The following is a 24,435-nucleotide window of genomic DNA, read 5'->3' as shown; positions in this document are numbered from 1 at the left end:
ACTAACAGCGGGAGGTATCTCAGTAAAGGGGGAGGAAAATAACCAAAAAGTAAAAACTAGCCAAACTAAAATAAATAAATAAATAAACATGACTGGAAGTACAAATCATATTTCAATTGTAACATTAAATGTTAATGGCCTAAACTCACCAATCAAGAGACATAAGCTAGTAACCTGGATCAAAAAAACGAATCCAACAATATGCTGCCTTCAGGAGACTCATATGGTAGGAAAAGACATACACAGGCTGAAGGTGAAAGGTTGGGAAAAATCTTACCACTCACATGGCCCTCGGAAGCAAGCAGGAGTGGCCATACTCGTATCGAATAAAATCAACTTCAAACCTAAGTTAATCAAAAGGGATAAATAAGGACACTATATACTGTTAAAAGGAACCATCCACCAAGAAGAAATAACAATTATCAATTTGTATGCACCAAACAATGGTGCGGCAAAGTTCATAAAACAAACTCTCCTCAAGTTCAAGAATCAAATAGACCACAACACAATAATTATGGGTGACTTCAACACACCGCTCTCGCCTTTAGACAGATCCTCCAGACAAAAGCTGAATAAAGAAACTAGAGAACTCAATGACACAATCAATAACCTAGACTTAACCGACATATATAGAATATATCAACCATCATCAAGTGGATACACGTTCTTCTCAGCAGCACATGGATCTTACTCAAAGATAGATCACATATTATGCCATAGGGCAACTCTTAGTAAATATAAAGGTGTGGAGATAATACAATGCACCATATCTGATCATAATGGAATGAAACTGGAAATCAATGATAAAAGAAGGAAGGAAAAATCCTGCATCACATGGAAAATAAACAATATGTTACTGAATGATCAATGGGTTACAGAAGACATAAAGGAGGAAATCAAAAAATTCTTAGAGATAAACGACAATACAGACACAACATACCGGAATCTATGGGACACAATGAAAGCAGTTTTAAGAGGGAAATTCATTTCCTGGAATTCATTCCTCAAAAAAAGAAAAAACCAACAAATAAATGAACTTATACTACATCTCAGGAATATTTGCAGGTCAAGTGAATGGACTGTGAGAGCTATAACATAAGCAGTCCATCCTTGTTTGATTGCACTGAATGAATGGTAACTAGGCTGGCAGGGCATGGCTGGATTAGGTGGGTCACTGGGTATGTACCCCGCAAGGGTGGTTTTTACCTGAGGCCCCTTCCTTGCTTCCTACTCTGCTTCCTAACCCCTCCTTGAGCTAAGCAGCTTTCCTCTGCTGGGCCTTCTACCATGATGTGTGCTTCAACTTGGGTCCAGAATGAGGAGTGAGCTATCTATGAACTGAGACTTCTGAAATTGTGAGCCCCAAATAAGTCTTTCCCACTTTACATTGTTCTTTTTGAGTATTTGGCCACAACAACGCAAAGCTGACTAAAATAGCCACTATCTGAATAGGAATCATATCTTCTGATAGGCACATCCTGAGCTTGGTCCCCTGAGCCTGGTCCCCGAATTTCCCTTTAAAGCCCCTTTGTTTCCCCCTTGTAAGGGGAACAATAGTTCTTGAGATACTAGTCTACTACTCTTCTCATTTTCAAGCAAATCAATAAATGTCTTTTCCATTTTTTTTTCAAAACCTTGTCTTCATTATTTGGATCAGCACTGGGTATAAGGACAAAGATTTTTGTAACAGGTAAAGCTAGTTTAATTGTAGTTTACCTTAAAAATAACAATCTGGGGACTTGAGCAGACTCCACATGAATCAACTATGTGCTTGCCTACCAACATCAAAGTGCAGAATTTAAAATCTAAAAGATAAACTTGTTTTTTGTCCTATAGTCTGATTAGATACTGAGATTAATATTATCAGTTCTGTGTAGCACTTGAGCATTCATGCAAATTAATAAAAAGCAACTTCCTGATAAGCCCTTTTCTGCATCCTGAAGTCCTTTTCTGCATATCCTGAACTTTCTCAAGCTGAGACTGAAAACTGAAAAATACCCCCTGGCCCTTTCTGTACCAAGGAAGACAGAAAGTTTTCAACTGACACATTCACTGTCTTACATAACCAAGTTAAATTTACACGTATTTCTATAAATTATAACCATTATCTTAGGACCTGGGAAAAAACAATCTATCTGCTTTTCCCCAGTTTGATCAAACTGCATAAAATTCATTTTATCTTTTTACATCATTTGCTTATTTCTGATACAGGTAGGCAGATGAATCCAACCAGTCAGGATCCAGGTAGGTACCTGGTTTGGGCGATAGTTGGACTTGGTGTTGGAAAAGATGGTATATAATCATAGTTGGGTTTCAAGATGGAGAAATAGAAGAGGTCACTTTCCTGGATGCTTCATGATGTTTAAACCAAGAAAGCAAATAGGCAACTTCTCAGCAGGTGGGTGGGAAAAATAAGTGACTTTGCTGGAAATTAATACTGGTCATTCAAAGCATATGGAGAACTCAGGAAGCTGAATATAATAAAATAAAGAAGAAATCCCAAGCACCACCGTCATGGCAAGCTAAAACACCCCCACCACCACCAAGCTTGAGCAAAGTGGATGGATAAAAGAATTAAAGAACCCACATTTTTAGGAGGCCTGTGGTTAAGACAATGATGAACTAACCTGAAAGGCATGCTGCACAAGATCACTGTGCAGGAAAGAAGGTGCATCTCTCCCAGCTGCCCATGGAAGACAAAGGAAGGAGCCATTTTGTAGCCAAGCTGCTAGCCCCCAACAGCTGGGTGAGCAGAACCTGGTGAACCCAAGCTGGGCCCAAAATATAGGCCTGGCAAACACACACTGCATGACATAGAGTGTGCCTAAGTGACTAGGAGAAAATCAAACACAGGAAGGGGTTTATACAGCGGAATAGAGGTCATGGATACCCACCTGGCCAAAAGCCCCCGCCCCTCCAATCTAGCTGCTTGCAATACCAGCAGGGAGAGGAGACCAGCCAGAAATTTGAAAGGGTCAGGCACCTACCTGAATGAACATGAAACGCAGGGGTCCAAGGGTAACGGAGGGGACAAAGGATTGGCTCTTCTACTGCACATCTGGTCTAGGGGAGATTCCTGGAGTGTAGTCTCCTAGCTTGGACAGGCAACTACTGGGCCCTGGAGGTGTGCCGATTTAAAATCTTCAAATCAACTGCTATTCAACAAAGAACCTAGAACCTATCTAGGCCTAAACCTCACATCCAGAAGCTCCACCTATAGGATCTACTTTCATACACTAACAGCCACACTCTGAAGGTGGAGCAGACGTCACACTTTATCCCACTACACCTAACACTGAGGAGAAGGGAAGCTGAGAATTTTTTGAACTCCAAAGGAAACAATTCTTTAACTTTTCATGGGAAAATTTTTCTTCTTTTTTTTTTCATTAATTGTGATGTAAATGCATACATAGTTGTCAACTTTTTCTAACTTCAAGCATTTTTTGAAGGCAGTTATTTTTTATGACTAAGTACTAAGGACTGGGATATTTGATTAGTACATTTCAGTTTTGTTTTGTATTCTTTTATTTTTTAAATTTTTTGTTTTACAATTTCTTCTCTCACTTATCTGTTTCCTTTGATTCTTTCTCTTCTCTGCTAACAAACTATTTTTCTTTCACTCTTCCTTTATTTTTTAACTGATATTTCTCTCCTCTCCCTCATAATCATCACATCTTAGATCTCTTCTGTGCTCTCCCTGTTCAGCATTTGAAATTGTAAACCTTTTTACTATTATAACTGATTAGATCATTTCTGTTTATTGTAACAATTAGCATTGTAGATGTCACAGAAAGGTGGTTGTTATTCATTTACCTATCCTTAAATTTTGAGTTACTAGAAATCTTCAGGGACACTATAAGCCAAAAAGTAGAAACTCTACCCATACTGTTACATGGGTAGACACACAAACAATATGAAAAAGCAAGGAAACAAACTGCCCCAAACAAAGCAGAATACTTCAATAACAGAATCCATCAACACCACAGTGGAAGAGATGTCAGTTTAGAAAGTTCATGGTATAGGATGAGGTAAATAGTAACATTAGAAAATACAATATGTAAAAGATCAATAAAGAGATTCTGTAAAAAAGCAAGCAGAAATCCTCAAAATAAATGAATCAATAAAACAAATTAAAAATTCAATGGAAAGCATTTCCAGCAGACTAGATCACTTGGAAGATAGAGTTTTAACCAACAAAAAAAAAAAAAAAAATAGGATCTTGAAAGTTGACCGTGGAGAAAAGATAACAGACAATGCACAGAACTTCCAAGAAATATGGTCCACCATGAAGGACCAAATATAAGATTTATTGGGATAGCTGAAGACTCAGAGATACAAACCAAAGTAATGTACAATCTTTACAATGAAGTAATATTAAAGAAAAACCAATCATTGAAAGAAAATGGATGCTAACTATGAATACTATACCAGCAAAATTAAGCCTTGATCATGAAATAAAAACCTTCCATGATAAACAAAAGTTAAAAGAATTCACAACTAGAAAGCCTGCACTACAAAATATACTCAAAATATTTTATGAAAAATAAAACTGAAACCAGGAAAGGGAGGAACTACACTAGAATAATAGTCAAAGGAGAAATTAAAAATTAGAAACAAATCAAAATGACAGTTAAAAATCATTTGTTAATAATAACATTGAATGTAAATGGCCTAAACCCATCAATCAAAAGACAGGAACTAGTAGATTGAATTAAAAACCAAGACCCAACAATGCTGTCTCCAAGAGAATTACCTCATAGGCAAAAATATCCACAGACTAAAGGTAAAAGGATGGGAAAAAACATATTATTCATAAGGATCTCGTAAACAAGCAGAGGTTTCTATCCTCATATCAGGCAAAGTGGACTTCAAGCCAAAGTTAATTAGAAGGGACAAAGAAGGCCATTTCATACTGCTTAAGGGAATTATACATCAACAAGATATATCAATCATAAGTATGCCTCAAACAATGCAGCATCTTTGTATATCAAGCAAAGACTTCTCAATTTCAATAACCAAATAGAACACAGTACACCTCTCTTTAACACACCTCTTTCATGACTGGACAGATCTTCCAAAAACTAAATAAAGAAGTTACAGAACTAAAAAATACAAAAGGATTAACAGACATACATATAATATTTCATCGATCAATGACTGAATCCACTTTCCTCTCAGCAGCAACCAGATCCTGTTCTAGAACAGACCATTCTTAGGCCACAAAACAAATCTTAGAAAATACAAAAATAAATAATAATAAAAAATTGAGATAATACTTTGCTTGTATTCCATCAGATAATAATGGAATGAAATTAGAAATAAACACTAAAATTTTAAAAAGAAGCTATTTTAACACCTGGAGACTAAATATTACACTATTATATATATGGCCAATGGATGGCAGAATAAATCAGAGGTGAAATAAAAAAAATAAAAAAATATGTTGAGAATAACAACACAACATATCAAAACCTCTGGGACACTATGAAGGCGGTTCTAAGAGGAAAGTTCATTGTACTGAGCTAATTCACTAAAAGAATAGAAAGTCACCAAATACATAACCTAGCGTTACATCTCAAAGCCCTAGATAAAGAAGAACAAGTCAACACCAAAAGCAGAAGACAGAAAATAATTAAAATCAGAGCTGAAATCAATGAAATTGAAGAACCAAATAAAACAAATTAAAAAAAAAAATCAATGAAACAAAAAGCTCATTCTCTAAAACAGTAAAAATAAAAAATTGATAAACCCTTAGCCAAGCTAATCAAGAGAAAGAGGGCAAAATCTCAAATTACTAAAATCGATGATAAAAAAAAAGAAATATCACCATGGACACTACTGAAAAAAAGACGATAATCAGAAACTATTTTGAAAATTGATACCCCAATATGACAGAAAATCTTGAAGACATCAACAAATTTCTAGGACGACCTACCAAAATTGAATCAAGAGGACACAGAAAAACTTAAACAGATGAATTTCAGGCAATGAAATTAAAAATGCCATCCAAAGCCTACCAACTAAGACATGCCCAAGACCAGATAGAGGCCCAGAATAGCCAAAGTAATCCTTAGTGAGAAAAGCGAAGCAAGAAGCATCACAATACCAGATCTTGAATTATAATACAGGGCTCTAGTAACAAAAATGGCATGATATTGACACCAAAACAGACAGGAAGACCAACAGAACAGAAAAGAAGATAAGAGAAAAACTAACATAAATATAGTTATCAAAAGGTGCCATAAACATACACTAGAGAAAAGCCTCTTCAACAAATGGTGCTGGGAAAACTGGGAATCCATATGTAACAAAATAAAATTAAGCCCCCATCTCTCATCCTGCACAAAACTCAACTCAAAGTGGACCAAGGACCGAAGCATTAGACCAGAGACCATGCACCTAATAGGAAAAAAATGTAGCCCATCATGTTGGCTTAGGAACTGACTTCCTCAACAAGACTCCTAAAGCACAAGAAATAAAATCAAGAATCAATAAATGGGAGAGTATCAAATTAAAAAGCTTCTTTACAGAAAAGGAAACAATCAAGAATGTGAAGAGAGAGCCTACAGAATGGGAGAAAATCTTTGCCACCTGCACCTCAGATAGAACATTAATCTCTAGGATATAAAGAACTCTAAAAAAACTTAGCACCAAAAAAACAAATAACTCAGTCAATAAATGGGCAAAGGAACTGAACAGGCACTTCACAGAAGAAATACAAATGGTCAACAAATATATGAAAAAATGTTCAACATCTCTAGCAATTAGAGAAATGCAAATCAAACCTACTCGAGTCAAAATGGCAATCATCAAAAATACAAGTAATACAATAAATAGTGGCAAAGATGTGGAAGAAAAGGTACGTTCATGGGGCTGTAAATTGGTGCAACCACTCGAAAACAGTATGAAGAGTCCTCTAAAAACTTTGAATGGAACCACCATTGGATCCAGTTATCTCACTCCTGGGTATATACTTAAAATGTGCTGACTTAAAATCAGCACACAGCCACATCAATATTTAAAGCAGCTCAATTCACAATAGCTAAGCTATGGAACCAACCTATATGTCCTTCTACCGATGAATGGATAAAGAAAATGAAATATTATTCAGCTATAAGAAACAATGACTTCAAGACTTCTGCTGGTAAACGGATGCATCTAGACATTATCACTAATAAGTGAAATAAGTGAATCCCAAAAAACCAAAGGCAAAATGTTCTGTTATACAGATGCTAACACACGACAGGGGGGATTAGACAAAGGGGAATGAAGGGAAGAGCAGGGTAGAAATAGGAAAGGCAGTAGAATGAATTGGACACAACTTTCCTATGTTTATATATGAATACACCACCAGTGAAACTCCACATCCTACAACCATTAAGAATGGGATCCTAATTAGAATAAGTCGTATTCCATGTATGTGTAGTATGTAAAAATACACTCTATGGTCATGTATATCTAAAAAAAGAAATAAAATTAAAATTAAAAAAAAATAAAAAAAAAAATCGATCTATGGCTTTGTAATGCCTGCTACAATGCCAACAACAATAATAACAAAATAGTTGGGGAAATAATTCATTAAGTCAGAGAATGAGGGTAGAAACAATAGATGGCTAAATTCTACCTAATAAAAATTTCATGTTCCATACATGAAACAAGTAAATGGTCCTGTGGGCCACTGAGCCTCTGACAGAAGTATTGAAAATGAGACAAGGTTGAAACATGACTAAGTAAGGCCCTTCTAACCTATAATTCCTTCATTCCAGAGGATGCCTTTTCTGAGAAGTATCAGCTCCTTAGTATTTGCTTATTTAAATAGTTTATGCTTTTCAAAACAAGAGATGTAGGGGCTGGGGTTGTGGCTCAGAGGTAGAGCACTCGCCTAGCATGCATGAGGCACTGGGTTCAATCCTCAGAACCACATAAAAAAATAAAGATATTGTGTCCACCTATAACTAAAAAATAAATATTAAAAAAAAAAAAACAAGAAATGTAATACATAGATCACTTTGATCAGCTCAGTGGTTGAAAGCACTTGTCCAGTATGCACAAGGCCCTGGGTTCTGTCTCCAGAACTACAAAATAGAAACAAAAGGCAGGTCAATGGTGTAAAAGGCACAACTCTCTGAGCATGGTGCACCCCTATCACATGGGAGGAGAGCAGAGTAGAAGCTCAGGAAGAGAGCCTATACAGGCAGATTGGTTTTATGTAAACAGAGACGAATCTCTGATTACTTAAATTGAAGTGACATACTTTATTTGCATACTAAAATACCTTGAAAGGTTACAGAGTACTTCTAAGTTGCTAAGGCTGGCCTCAAACTTGAGATTCTCCTGCTTCAGCCTCCTGAGTTACTGGGATTACAGGTGTGCACTACCATGCTCAGCTAAAATAGCTACTTTAAAATGTAGCCTTTAAAAGATGAGGGGCAGGATCCATAGGAACAAACTAGAAAGATGGAGCAGAGGAGCAGGATCCATAGGAATAAACTTGTCTCCTGAGCAGACCTGCTGAGAAAGGGGTAAAGGAATGAGTTGGAGTTTTGATTTTAAGCTTTTAAGGCTTTTTATCCCAAAGTATACATCACATGGTTACTATTGACTCCATCAGAAGTAACTCATACAGACACAGTTTCCATTTTATTATGGCCCTATTGATTTACCTAAGGCAGCAAAATGTTACCCTTCTTCATCACACACTATCTGCATTCTGGACCTGACCCATTTTTGCTGACCCTGGGTCTTCTGGGGATAAGGAAAGTGGGCAAAACTTGGTCTATGGAAAAAACTTTGTTAAGTCTGAGAGATTGTGGTCCAGGTTCAATCTCAGGTTGGCAATGCCTTGGACCTCTACAACCATCACTTCTCTCCAGCCCTTCAGACAGCAGGAATCAACGAGCTCTCATGAAAGAACTTCCTAGCAAATATCAATGTTTGGCCAACTATTCCCACTGGTTTCCCATGTGTCCGCATTCTAACAACTCATGAGGGAGGCCAGAGAATGGAAGCAATATTCTCAATTCAGGGTAGAATAAGGAGCACCAGATATTAGGAGATTCATGTTCTCAACTTTTATGACACCTCAAAACAACTACTGCCAAAATGTATCAATATCACTATGTGGGAACACAGTATAAAGAAAAATTCAAAAAGTCAAATGGTTTAAAGAGTGTTGCACACAGAACTAAGACTAACAGGCCCCAGTGTCATCATCCTACTCTTGGCTCCATACTTTATTATAATTTAGTTTTTCCAAGCATGAAACAAGATCAACAATGTAATTCACAGTAATACTTTTAAAAATTAGGTACAATAAGAAATGGTCATGAACTAAAACTTTCACATAAAAATATTTTTATTATCATCATGCAAGATGATAATTCATATGGCCAAACCTAGGTGAGGTCTGAAATCAGTGTATGAAGATTTAGTCATTATCTCACAATACCAACAAAAATGAGTTGTTTTTAGCCCTACTCATGACACAATAGGATTCTTGTAAACTGGTTACCTATTGGCATTAAGTACTTTCCTTTTTACTCTATGACAAAAAGAAAGTAGAAACCTAGAAATGTCAATGAAACATGAGTATGTGTTTCCAACACTTGAGAATTCTCACTTATACATCCATTACACAATTTGAGTAAACAAAGCAGCTCAGACAACAGTCTTGGTAAAACTGTGTACTCCTCTTCCATTGTGATGCACTCTGGACAGCAGCACAGCATTGTGACAGCCCATAACCAATGCTTATTTCCACTTCTGTACCCTAAGCCCTCTGCTAATTCCTGCTTATCAGGCTTTCATTGGTGCAGACTTAATGCCTACGAGAGCTGATAGGATTTCCTTTTCTGGACTGGCTGCAAGGAAGCTCAGAGAACAATTTTTGTACAAGTTATTGCAGTATTATTACTGTCTAACCCCTGCCTATTTTATGATCCTATCCTAGTTTCTCTTTTTTTTTACTTTTACCCTTATTTGAATGTATGCTCTCCAAATGGATATTAGGACTTGTTTTTCTTAAAGACAGAATTCATAAAATTTTACATAAAGTAAAAAGTGTCTCAACTACATTGGTCCAAAGAAATAGGACACCAAAAAAAATCACATCAAACTTGCCTCTCTTTCGGCTTCTTTCAATATGGCTTCTTTCTCCTTTACTCGCTGCACAAACATCTGCTTCATTTCTTCTTCTTTTCTCTGACGCTCACCATGCAATTCATGTCTTTTGGCTTCATAGGTCTCTTGAACACTAAAAGAAGTTATTTGTGTTATTCTCATGTTCAAAAGATGATGTAATAAATTTGATAAATCTCATATACCTCAAAGTAGACCTCAGATATATAATAGGATGTACCAGTAGCTGCTGACGTACAGAATCTGAAACATGCCATGTCCTATAGCATTTGATAAAAGGCCTCCAGTGCTACGGCTAATGTAGCTAATGTAGAATTAATTAAAAAAAAAAAAAAAAGTCCTTCACAAGAAGTACCCTCCCAAACATTTTCCTTTTTTAGTCTCTGTTAACTGGCATAACTCCAGAAACATTGAAGAAATAGAGTCACCTGGGATATATCTCTTATACTTTTCTCTATCTGATATCATTAAAGTCTATATTCTTTCCATTTCTACAGATATCCTATTACAGCCCAAATTGATCTTTGCATTTTCTGCCTTTACTGTTGAAATAATCTCCTAAATCATCTCAAGACTTCTAGGTCCTCTTTTTTTCACTTTGTTCCTGCCACTCCTTAGATTTTCCACCAAAACCACAGACCTCCTTAACTTTTCTCCCAATTAGTTATGCTCTCTATAGAATAAGGTCCCACCCAACCTCCTTCAATTCTACTTTTCCAGATTCATTTCCCAACAAACAAATCCAATTCCCTTAATGTTCCAGCTACATAATCTATTCACTGTTCTTAAAATATACCTCACATTTCAAGCGATATTGTACCTTCTTTGTTTCTGATGCTGCCTACTCCCCACCCTCCTTCAGCCCTCATATTCTTCTATCCCTCAAGGCCAAATGCAGGTGCAACTTTCTCTAGAAGGCTTCACCACTTTCTTAGTTAGAATCAATTGTTCCTTCCAAGCCACTTCTTGTCATTTATATCTTGGCTGACTCTCTCTCCTAACAGATCACAAATCCTGAGAACAGGAATGGGATCTCCATTTGTCATCTTCACTTGGCTATCTAGCAAAGCTCTTCATAAATGTTTGTTCAGAAACAGAAACTTCTGGTTAGTAGAGGCAGATGAAATCAAGCAGAGCAAATAGTGTCCTGGAATTCTATGGACAACTACCCTTTCTTATTAGTGATATTCCAGAGGCATAATAAACCTACTTATATGTCAGAAATGTGGATCTCTTCCATTTTAGCTCTCTGAGAGAATATCCTGAAGGTCTGACAGGTAATATAAATTCACTTTCTTTCTGTGTCAGTTAGAAATTTCTACTACTTATGAAAATAAATAAAAATAGATTTCAAAATGTGATGAAATTAAGGAATTTGACTAATCTTAAACACTGTAACTAGAAAAAGTTCAAGGAAAAACAGTAAAAAATGTTGCACAATGCTGTTAGTTAAATTTATGATATGTGTAGTAGATAATACCAGGAACAGAAGCTAAACATCTGTAAGAACATCCTCATAAGGAACAAAGCTTAGGGGGCTGGGGCTGTAGCTCAGTGCAGAGAGCTTGCCTAGCATTGTGAGGCACTGGGTTCGATCCTTAGCACCACATAAAAATAGATGAATAAAATAAAGGCATTCTGTCAATCTACAACTACAAACAACAACAACAACAACAACGAAGCTTACTCTGGGTATGTAGCTTAGCAGTAGTGTTTTCCTACCATGCATGAGCAAAGCTTATAAGTGTATAAAATGTCTTAGGTACCACATAAACTGCCTCAGATCCCAAAGAGGCATTTTACTTTGTACTATTTTTTTTTTAATCTTTCCTGTTTGAGTCTCATTTTTTAAAAGCCCCTAAATTTATCAGCTACCTTCACAAATTTTATAAACCTCACTACGTGTTATTGGTATCACACTGGACTGACACCCTTTAAGAACAAATTCAATTGACATAATATCTTGAAGTCATATAAAATGTAACTTAAAAAAATGCCTCACTACTTTGTACAAGTACTGGAGTTGCTTAGGAAGAAAATGAATCTACAGGATAAAGAAAAGAGACCTAACATTTGTTGAATATCTGCCACAAGCAATGAACACTTTTGAACTCATGTTCAATATTTAATTTCCACAGTAACATATAAGAACAAGCATTGGTATTATATTATGGGTAAGAAAATGAAAGTTCAGAGAGGTAAAATAATTTGTCCTAAGTAACATAGCTTTAAAGTAATAAGCTGGGATATGAACTAGATCATACTTGTTCTAAAGCCCCTATTCCCAAACATCATAAATCAGACTGCTTCAAGCAAGGCATTCTCTGAAGGGAGAGTGAAGTGCTTGCTTCTGAATATTTTCCATCATATCATACCCACTTTTCAACTTTGCACAACACACAGTTATGAGGGCAATTTTAATTAAAGAAAACTGCACTGTCATTCGAAAGGTGGTAAAGAAACTCTTAGGGGATCTGAAGTGACTAGTTTGTAGGGTTAGTTTTGTGAAATGACTGCAACCACTATTTACTATATCATAGATTTATTAAATGAAAAAGCTTTCTTATTATACTATTTCTTTCCTTAGTATAAAAGTAGCTTTGTTATGAACATTTAATGACCACATGCTATAGCTGCAGATATCACTGACAAAGTTGAAAACCAAAGAAGAAAAAAACATTCTCAGATGCTCATGCCATCAAGGAATGTCCCCACGCCCTTCTCTAGGTGACCTGTTTGGGTGTTTCATGTATAGTTTGAATATGACTGATGAACTTTTTTCTAAGTCTACTCTTTGACTAAACACAGAAAGTGAGTTATTTATCTCTTGAGAGCTCCAAAGACAAAAAATGTTAATGTAATAAGCAACTCTAAAATATTAATAAATCTTCCTTTCAAAACTATAGGTCCTACAACACTTAAATGATAGTGATTTTGTACTGAAATATTAAAGGTGATTAACTGTGAAAAGACTAGTACGCTAATCTGAAATTCTTAAACTTGGGGATTCAAAATTTTATAAAAGCATGTTTCATATAGTTTAAATAACCAATATAAAACATTAAAATCAAGTTTTTAAAACCAGTAAGAGTATAATGCCATGTATCTGTTTATACATGATCACTGTGGGCAGCTTAGGATATCAACTATGACTCAGCATAAGTAGAAATGGAAAACCAATGAAGAGGGCTGATAAAGACAAAGATAAATAAAGGTCATCCTAACAAGTGCATCTAAGTTCTTTTAAAAATTGCTAGATTAATATACATTTTACATGACAACCAAATTATAGAGACTACCAAATTAAATATGAAAGATTCACCTGAAAATAAAATGTAAATTATTGAAAATTCTAAAAATGAAAGTTTCCAATATATCAGGCTACAGAAGCCTCATCACATCATTTAGTAACAAATAAGAAAGCACTGGTAGAAATACTTTCCCTCAACTTAAACCAAAGAAATTTCCCCTGTTAAGGGGAACAGGTAGAAGCTATTCTCACACTGGGATCCAGTTCCCCTCCTTACTGCTCCCACCCTATTTGGACACATTGGAGGTGGGGAGTGGTAGAGCTGAGTGCATAGCATGCATGCCCCAGCAACTCAACAACAACAACAAAAAAGCAGACACTTCAAAACCACTCATGATTTTATCCAGTATCTAGTATTTTTCACTAGTGACTCCCAAATTACTATCTCATCCCTACTTTCTCAAATTCCAAATTTTCAATTTTTTTTATTTATGTAATAACCTACTCAAACACATTAACTGAATTTTAAAATTACAATTTTAAATTTATAATTATCATTATTTTTATTGTTATTATTTTGGTACAGGGATTGAATACAGGAGTGCTTTACCACTGAGCTTGCTAAGTTGCTTAGGGCCTAGCTAAGTTGCAGAGGCTGGCCTTGGACTTAAGATCCACTTGCCTGTCCTGAGTTGCTGGGATTACAGGCATATGCCACCACAGCCAGCTATGAATATTTAATAAGCATCTTAAATTTAATATTTTAAAAACCTCTCAATTAACAATGCCAATGCTAAATTCTCCCTGTCCCACCTTGTTCATGTGGGAATAAACACGACATCTATTCACCCTGTTTCTAAGATAAAAATGGTGACTGAGGGCTCAGGATGTAGCTCAGTAGTAGAGCACTTGCCTAGCATTCATGAGGCCTTGGGATTGATACCAAGTGGTGCAAATAAATAAAAAGAGTCACTGAAGTAATCCTTGATTCTCTTTCCTTTGCATGCCACATTCAAACCAATCCACCACTGGATTCTTAAAATTATATATCCTAAAAATGCTTCTCATTCCTCTATCACTACCAACCTTTTTTAAGTCTCTACTAACTTGTACCTGGTCTCCTAACTTGGTCTCCCAATTCCACTACTGACTACCACCCATCCTCTCTTGCTCACACAGGGCAGAGTGTCCTCCTTCCACACCCACCCCAGAATATCCATCTGACCCACTGTGCATACGTACCCAAAGTCTAGCATGCTGAGCAGACGGTAGGCAAATAGTAATTATTGGCTGCAAGACTGAATGAGCATTTTAAAATGTAGATTTCTAGACTCCATCCCTGGAAATTCTGACCCTGTATTTCTTAATCATCTACAGGTAACTATGATGAGTCCACCAGGCAACCTGGATCCCTCTTCTTAGAGAGTACTACTCCAAAGCTGTCCCGCTTGCTCTCTCAGGGTATCTGCCTCCTTAGTGCACACAGAGACCTTTGCACTGACCCTGAGGCTTGGAAGAAACGAGAAGCGAAGCCTCCTTTGGGAAACACTAGGGAAGCCAACTTGAGATGATTAATCTTTAGTAAAGATATAATACAATAAAATAAGAAAATCATTAGTTTATCACAATTATTGGTCCACGACCAGAATACAGCATACCAAAATTTGGTGAGGAAAGATCAAGTACATATAATTCTTAATTTATCATACTACAATATTACATACTAATAAAATTTAACTTCATCTAAGATTTAATCTTCCATAAGATCAAGGGCAATTACAACACTGATTGGACTCTCCTGTTCTTTACTGTTGTGTTTACTCTGGGGCACATGCTAACAGGCAGGAAAATGGAATATAAATAGTAGAATGAAAAAAGAATCCTCAGTCTCAAAACAGAGTTTAAAATAGTGTTTGCCCTAAGGATCTCATGCTTTATTCCAAGCAAAACTGGACAAAAAAAGCTATAATCAGATTTGATATAAAGGATTAAGATTTCTAGTGTACATGTCTCAACCAAAACAGAAAAAAAGGGCAGGGATATAGTACCATATAAATTTCCAAAGACATTTATAGAAACATTGAATTCTCTATGCTTTAATCATTGAAGCAAAAAGGTCTTCAGGTTCTAAAAAATTCTTATAACTATGTTGTAATAATGTAAGAAACAACCTAATCTCGAACTCCCTAGAAGTAGTTGCATTCTTTCCTTACAAAATGCTTTGCTAAATTTCAGTCATCATAAAACATTCTTCAGGATAAAAACCAAATGATCAAGTTTTAGGTTACTTAATATGATTTGTAGCCCAATTTTTTACATGATAATTATTCAATATACTTTCATCTGTTTCAGATAAATACAAAAATAAAACCAAATAATGAGTGTTTTTCCTTCACTTATTCATTCCAGTGTATTCTGAAATCATGGGCTTTGATTCAGACAAGGAGTTAAAGACCCATTAGAAGCAAGAAGGATTCAAGTGATTCAAAAAGTACAATAAATGTTCATTGTTAAATGATTCTATTTCCTGGGTTTGGGAATTTTTAAAAAACACATTCCCATTATACTGGATACATAAAAAGATATAATCCTTTCTAACTTCCTCTTTTGACTGGCTTCTCAAGAAAGACTCCTTACCTGACTGGCTTATTCTCTGGGCCCACATCTGTAAAGCCCATTTCCTCCAGTTTGCAACGCCTATAGAGCTCATAGTGCCTAGTGTGAGTCTGCTCCTGTAGGTCCTCCATGTTTGTACAAATGAGCATTTCTCGCAACTTTACAAAGTCACAGTGGTTTTCATTTTCCACTAATCATAAAAAAAGAAAAAGCAACATTAGCTTTTTTTTTTTTTTTTAAATATTTATTTATTTTTAGTTCTTGGCGGACACAACATCTTTGTTTGTTTGTGGTGCTGAGGATCGAACCCGGGCCGCACGCATGCCAGGCGAGCGCGCTACTGCTTGAGCCACATCCCCAGCCCCAACATTAGCTTTTAATTCCTGGCATACACATCAGTGTTTGTCGAATGAATAAATAACACATGTGAAAAACATCAAAATGATTGATATGGTTAATAGCTACAATTATTTTATACAAGTAATCAAAGTCTTACCTTATACACACTGTATTACAGGCAATGTTAATTAACAGATTGGGAGACTGACTTTAAATTTAATAGCCAACAGAAAATGGTAAAGAAATATATTATCACATGCTCAAGATATTTCACGAATGTTTTTAATATTTACAAATAATATAACATTTCACATAGTACTCTTAAGAGTATGTAATATTATTTCACCTCAAAGTAGTAAACTGTGCAAACTTAAGAATATCATTTATACATAATTATCAAATTCTTTTTCTATAATACATTTATGAAATCAAAATTAATGAATATACTAATATAGCCTTTATGTAACTTTATGGCGACCAATGACTATAAATAAACATGCTACTGTGACTAACAATCTTATATTACATGTATTTATTTATTTTTGAGACAGAATCTCACTTTGTTGTTCAGGCTGGCCATAAACTCATAATTCTCCTGCTTTAGCCTCCTGTAGCTGGCATTAGAACCATTCACCACCATGCCTGGTCCTTCTATAATTTTAGTAAATTAAAAGTATTAAAAATAAAAATTTAAAAAGTTGTCAATTTTTAAAAAGCAGTATTTGGAAGGCCAGTAAATGGATAGGGGTATTCTATTCCCCATTAATATCACAAATAAATAACCAGATAGTACTAAATACTAAATGCCAGATAACCTAAATGTCAAGTGGATTTAACTTTTTCAACTTGGTTCAATGATTTATTTGTTTGATCAGAAAAAAAGATAAATTTACAAGATCATAATATATTGTTCCCTATTTTGATCAGGAAAAAAAAACATAAATTTACAAGAACATAATTTATTGTTCCCTATTGTTAAGTGGTAACTAGTTTATATATCATGTTTAAATACCACTTTACACATTTAACTTTTGATCAAGAGTTGGTGCATGTAGTTCAGTAAGGCTCTGGGTTCAATCCCAAGCACCTACAAAAAAAAAATAAATCCAAATTTTGATCAAAATACCCAACCAGTGCTTCTCACCTTCTGGTGCCTTCAGGGGAGATAAAATGGGGGTGGTACAGTGAGAATGAGGTTACTCTGCCTTACCACTACAGACTGGCCAAAAAATTACATAGTTAGGTCCTTTGACAACCAATCATAATTCAAAATAAGCATTACCTCAAAAGAACATATTAAATACATCAGATTACGAGGCAACACAGATAATTTATTTTCTTTTTCTTTTATTTTTTGTTGTTTTATTTTTGTGGTACTAGAGACTGAACCCAGAGGCACAGTACCACTGAGCTACATCTCCAGCCCTTTCTATTATTTATTTTGAGATAGAGTCTCCCCCTAAGTTGCCAATCTCATTTCAAACTTGAAATCCTCTTGCCTCAGTCTCCTGACTTGCCAGGATTACAGTTATGTGCCACCATAATTCGTGCAATATATATATTTTTAAAGTCATTGTTTATCTCATTTACCTTGTACAATACCCCAAGGGTACTGACGAGCTTTGACCATCTTATTTCCAACTTTTACCTCATCCATACTTCCTACAACAGCAAATGGTAAATGCTCCTGTAAAAGAACCATTACATCAATCTCTTCTTCTCATACCAACATGACAACTGATAAGCTATAAAAATTATGAAAATAGAGAATAACTTATTAAGCAACAAATCTATAAAAATCTAATGACCAGCTATGCCTCAGATTTAAAACTTGGCTTTGAATATGTACTGACTATACTATACAAAACAATTTGGGGCCCTAAGAAGAAAATTCTTTCCTGAGCATCTCCCAATGCAAGGCATTATGCTGTTGGGAATACAGGAAGAAAAAAAAAAAGAATTTTTAGTGTGCTTTTTTTTTTTTTTAAATCAGTATTACCTTAGCCCTAAGAGAGTCCTAAAATACAGTGTTGAAGAAATTATACATATATCACTATATAGATAATAAAACTATGTATCTGTATTTAGGGTAGATTCAGAATATATGGCACTAATACAAACTAATATATAAAGTTCCAAATTATGCTAGTATAGTAAATGCTACAGAAATTGAGAGAAGCCAGAGATTACTGGGAGCAGGAAGATATAAACCAAGCTATATTTGGAAAGATGGGATTTAGACAGATCAAACAGAGTGGCAACAACTAGCAAAAGAAAAGAGATTGTGAAAAAAAATTTGATTCAGGGGCTGAAAGTAAACAAGTTTATCTGAAGTTGAGGATTAATATAGAGGAAAACTCTAAAGCAAGAAGTATTGAGTACTATTTAGTTTAATATTAAGGAACTGACATTATTTAGTTTCTTAATTGTTCCTTTCCGAAAAATTATTCTAGACTAGCACAAGAAGTAAAATTAAATATAATCTATATTTAATACATAAATTATAAATATAAGTTGTAAATATATATTTTTCTGATAAATGAAGATCATTTATATTAGCTTTTGATAGAATTAATTTAGATTTCTTAATAAAAATGGTATATAAAAAGTCAGAGGGCTTCGGACATAGCTCAGTTGGTAAGAGTGCTTGCCTTGCATGCCCAAGACCCTGAGTTTAATCCCCAGCACCACCAAATAAATAAATAGATAAACAAGTCAGAAAATAAAAGGTAAGAAAGAGAATCAACAGTCAAAGATTATCAAAAGCCCAGGACCGGACGGATATACAGCAGAGTTTTACAATACTTTTAAAGAAGAACTAATACCAATACTCTTCAATCTATTTCAGGAAATAGAAAAAGAGGAAGTACTTCCAAATTCATTCTACAAGGCCAACATCACCCCAATTCCAAAACCAGACAAAGACACTTCAAAGAAAGAAAATTTCAGACCAATATCTCTAATGAATATAGATGCAAAAATCCTCAATACAATTCTGGCAAATCGGATACAAAAACATATCAAAAAGATCATGCACCATGATCAAGTGGGATTCATCCCCAGGATGCAAGGCTGGTTCAATATACAGAAATCAATAAATGTTATTCACCACATCAATACACTTAAAGATAAGAACCATATGATCATCTCCATAGACGCAGAAAAAGCATTCGACAAAATACAGCATCCCTTTATATTCAAAACACTAGAAAAACTAGGGGTAACAGGAACTTACCTCAACATTGTAAAAGCTATCTATGCTAAGTCTCAGGCCAGCATCATTCTAAATGGAGAAAAATTGAAGGCATTCCCTCTAAAACCTGTAACAAGACAGGGATACCCTCTGTTACCACTTCTATTCAACATAGTTCCGGAAGCACTAGCCAGAGCAATTAGATGAAAGAAATTAAAGGTATAATTTTAGGAAAAGAAGAACTTAAACTAGCACTATTTGCTGATGACATGATCCTATACTAGCAGACCTAAAAGGTTCTACCAAGAAACTTCTAGAACTAGTAAATGAATTCAGCAAAGTGGCAGGATATAAAACCAACACCCATAAATCAAAGGCATTCCTGTATATCAGTGACAAATCCTCTGAAATGGAAATGAGGAAAACTACCTCATTCACAATATCCTCAAAAAAAAAAAAAAAAAAAAAAAAAAAAAAAAACACCTTGGGAATTATCTTAACAAAAGAGGTGAAAGATCTATACAATGAAAACTACAGAACCCTAAAGAGAGAAATAGAAGAAGACCTTAGAAGATGGAAAGATATACCTTGCTCATGGATAGGCAGAATTAATATTATTAAAATGGCCATATTAGCAAAAGCACTTTACAGATTCAATGCGATTCTGATCAAAATCCCAATGGCATTCCTCACAGAAATAGAAAAAGCAATCATGAAACTCATCTGGAAAAATAAGAGACCCAGAATAGCTAAAGCAATCCTAAGCAGGAAGAGTGAAACAGGTGGTATCACTATACCAGATCTTAAACTATACTACAGAGCAACAGTAACAAAAACAGCATGTACTGGCACCAAAACAGAGAAATTACTTTTACAATGTTGAGGTAAGTTCCAACCCACAAAATTACAGCTACCTTATATTAGACAAAGATGCTAAAAGCATGCAATAGAGAAAGGATAGCATTTTCAAAAAATGGTGCTGGGAGAACTGGAAATCCATATGCAACAAAATGAAATTGAATCCCTATCTCTCACCATGCACAAAAGTTAACTCAAAATGGATCAAGGATCTAGGAATCAAACCAGAGATTCTGCGTCTAATAGAAGAAAAAGTTGGCCCTAATCTCCATCACGTGGGGTCAGGCCCCAAATTCCTTAATAAGACACCTATAGCACAAGAGTTAAAACCAACAATCAACAAATGGGATGAATTCAAACTAAAAAGGTTTTTTTCAGCAAGAGAAATAATATGAGATAAATAGGGAGCCTATATCCTGGGAACAAATTTTTACCCCTCACACATCAGATAGAGCTCTAATCTCTAGAGTATACAAAGAACTCAAAAAGTTAAACAACAAAAAAACAAATAACCCAATCAACAAATGGGCCAAGGACCTGAACAGATTCTTCTCAGAAGAGGACATACAATCAATCAACAAATACTCGAAAAAATGCTCACCATCTCTAGCAGTCAGAGAAATGCAAATTAAAACTACTCTAAGATACCATCTCACTCCAGTAAGAATGGCATCCATCATGAAGTCAAACAACAACAAGTGCTGGCAGGATGCGGGGGGAAAAAGGTTCATTCATACATTGCTACAAATTGGTACAGTCAATTTGGAAAGCAGTATGGAGATGCCTTGGAAAGCTGGGAATGGAACCACCATTTGACCCAGCTATTCCCCTTCTTGGACTATATCCAAAAGACCTAAAAACAGCATACTACAGAGACACAGTCACATCAATGTTTATAGCAGCACAATTCACAATAGCTAGACTGTGGAACCAACCTAGATGCCCTTCAATGGATGAATGGATAAAAAAAATTTGGCATATAAACACAATGGAATATTACTCAGCACTAAAAAAATAACAAGATCTTGGCATTTGCAGGGAAATGGATGGCATTAGAGCAGATTATGCTAAGTGAAGTTAGCCAATCCCTAAAAAACAAAGGCCGAATGTCTTCTCTGATATAAGGGGGGTGACTCAAAATGGGGTAGGGAGGAAGAGCATGAGAAGAAGACTACCACTAAATAGGGAAGAGAAGTGGGAGGAAAAGGGAGGAGAAGGGGAATTGCACAGAAGATGGAAGGAAACCCTCATTGTTATACAGAATACATGTATGACGATGTGAGGGGGAAAAAAAAAGAAGGGTGTCACATTAGATAGTGTAGAGAGAAGTGATGGGAGGGGAGGGGAGGGCAAGGGGAGAAAGGAAGGACAGCAGAATAAAACAGACATTATTATTGCTGTGGGTATATACGTGACTGCATGACCAATGTGATTCTGCAACCTGTACACTCAGAAAAATGAAAATTAGACCCCATCTAATTCAAATGTATGATGTGTTGAGACCATTGTACTGTCATGTGTAACTATTAAAACAAATTTAAAAAAGTAGTACCTGGAACAAGAAACATTTGTTGTTTTAATGAACTAATGAAACACAAACAATATGTGAATGACCCCTAAGGGCCAGAATGGAGTTGCATGTCTCAAGAATCCCATGTGTCATAAAGTGTTTTTGTGTGATAGGTGACTCCTGCTCTAAATCAAACTATTATTTTTACTTTGTATAATAAATTTTTACTTTCATTTTCTAAAAAAATAAAACAAAACAAAAAACCAGTTAAAGATTATCACTGTTAGGTACTTAACTAGGAGTATATCATTTAATCCTTGTGACAACTCTTAAAATAGGTACTATTAACCTAATTTTATAGATTAGTTAACAGTCTTGGGGAGGTCCATAACTCTTATACAGCATATGATTAAATCTGTCTTAGTCCCAAACCCACAATCGTTCAAAATAACACCAGATATTTAAGAAATGTGATAGTTTAAAGAAAGTAAAAAGAATTTAGTCATCCTTGATTAGTCAATGTTTCGGATGTATGTATGGGTACTATAAAGGAGGGTGTACATGAATACCAGCTGGAAGAGATCTTCCTGAAGACTTAGACTCTAAAACATTCCAAGGGAGGTTGTAGAGTATGCTCACATTTGTTTAAAACAGGACAGAAAGGCAATCTTTCTTAGACAAATTAAAGAGAGCTCCACAAATTGAATAGAGCTCACAATTGCGTAGCTTTATTCAGATGAAAGCAGGGAGGAAGGAAAAAATGCTTAGAAATATAGTCTCATTATCTTTTAACAGTTTTAAAAATGCTTATTTCTTCTTGTGCTTTTTAAAAATTTCACTTTGTTTGAAGTATTTTTGGAAAACACAAGGGAAAATACACCACAATGATCCCCACTTATCCAGACAGAATACATTTCAAGATCCCCACTGGATAACAAACTGCAGATAGTACCAAACCCTATATTTACTATTTTTTTTCCCACACATAAAATATGTATGATAGATTTATTTATAAATTAGGCACATAGAGAAATTAACAATAACTAATAATAAGAAAACTTTAACAATATATTGCTAATAAAAATTACATGAATGAGGACACTCTCTTAAAATACATTATGCTATGCCCATCCTTCCTTTTATAATGTAAGTTGACACCATGCCTGTGATGAGATTTCATCAATCAGAATGGTACACAATGAATTAGAACTTAGAAATTATTTATTTCTAGAATGTGCTAGTTAATATTTTCAGACCACTGTTGACCATGGGTAACTAAAACTTGAAAAAGCAAAACTTCAGATAAGGGAGACTACTGTAGCAGTGACATGAATCACAAGTTATTTTCACATGTAAAACAGCCCTGACATTCCTTTAGGAGCTTACATTCATTGCAGCATTGATTTTTGCAATAGTATCATCATCTGTTGGGAACTGGTATATCTGGACACCATTGCAGACCAATTCACTCATGAGCTTGATCTTAAATTTCTGTAATTCAGATTTAGAAATTGTATCTGCTTTGGCAATCACTGGAATAATGTTCACCTATTAGGTAGAAAGAAATACAAAATCATATAATTGAGGATTCATTTTTAATCTTGTAATTATTTGTTCATACAAAACCACCCAGTATCTGTAAATAAAATTCCTTACCCCAGACCAGATTGATAAACTATGTTCCAGCTTATATAAATAGACTTACTGGAACATCACCATGCTCATTCACGGGCTACATTCTTATTACAACAGCTGAGATTAGTAGATGCCACAGAAACCATGTGGCCTGGAAGCTTAATTTATTATCTGTCCCTCTACAGAAAAAAATAAGTAAATAAGTAGACCTCTGACTCAGATAATCATCAGCTTTCACTTCACACACACACACACACACACACACACACACACACACACATTTTCTCTCTGTCTCTCTCAAAAACACACATATTCCTTACATAGTCATTCCTATAGATACTGGCCTCATAGTAACTGCTTTTAAAACGCAGACCCAATGAGTTGGGGGTATAGCTCAGTGGCAAAGCACTTACCTAGTATGTGTAGTATATGCAAGGCCCCAACACCATAAACACACACTAACAACAATAATAATAATACAAAGAAAGCAGAGCTCTTGTTGAGATTAACCTTTCAGGCCAGGCATGGTGGCACATGTGTGTAATTATAGCAGCTTGGGAGGCTGAGACAAGAGGAACAAGAGTTCAAAGCCAGCCTCAGAACTCATGAGGCGCTAAGCAACTCAGTGAGATCCTGTCTCTACAGAAAATACAAAATAGGGCTAGGGATGTGCCTCGAGTGGTTCAGTGTCCCTGAGTTCAATCCCGGTACCAAAAAAAAAAAAGAGAGAGAGAGAGATTGATTAATCTTTCATTAGGTTTAGAAATCTCATTTTCTTCTCTCTCCCTTGAAGTCTTACAATTCCATCACACAGAAAATATGTAAAATATAATAAAGAGTAAACTGAAAATGTCTGCTTAATTCACTAACAACTTTTATTTCTTAATAATATAAGCA

General features: G+C 35.3%; 1 protein-coding gene across 1 annotated transcript in view; it reads right to left on the bottom strand.

Moving 5' to 3' along the window:
- Septin10 (septin 10) overlaps nucleotides 1-24,435 on the bottom strand; it is a 75,696-nt gene that overhangs the window by 14,763 nt on the left and 36,498 nt on the right. The window contains 4 exon segments of the mRNA XM_077791692.1: nucleotides 10,120-10,252; nucleotides 16,025-16,193; nucleotides 17,933-18,029; nucleotides 23,290-23,451. Of these exon segments, the coding sequence (XP_077647818.1) occupies nucleotides 10,120-10,252; nucleotides 16,025-16,193; nucleotides 17,933-18,029; nucleotides 23,290-23,451 (561 nt within the window).

Source organism: Urocitellus parryii, chromosome 12 (assembly GCF_045843805.1).
Source record: "Urocitellus parryii isolate mUroPar1 chromosome 12, mUroPar1.hap1, whole genome shotgun sequence".
NCBI lineage: Eukaryota > Metazoa > Chordata > Mammalia > Rodentia > Sciuridae > Urocitellus > Urocitellus parryii.
Note: the sequence above shows the minus strand (reverse complement) of the source record. Positions and strands in the feature narration are given on the sequence as shown.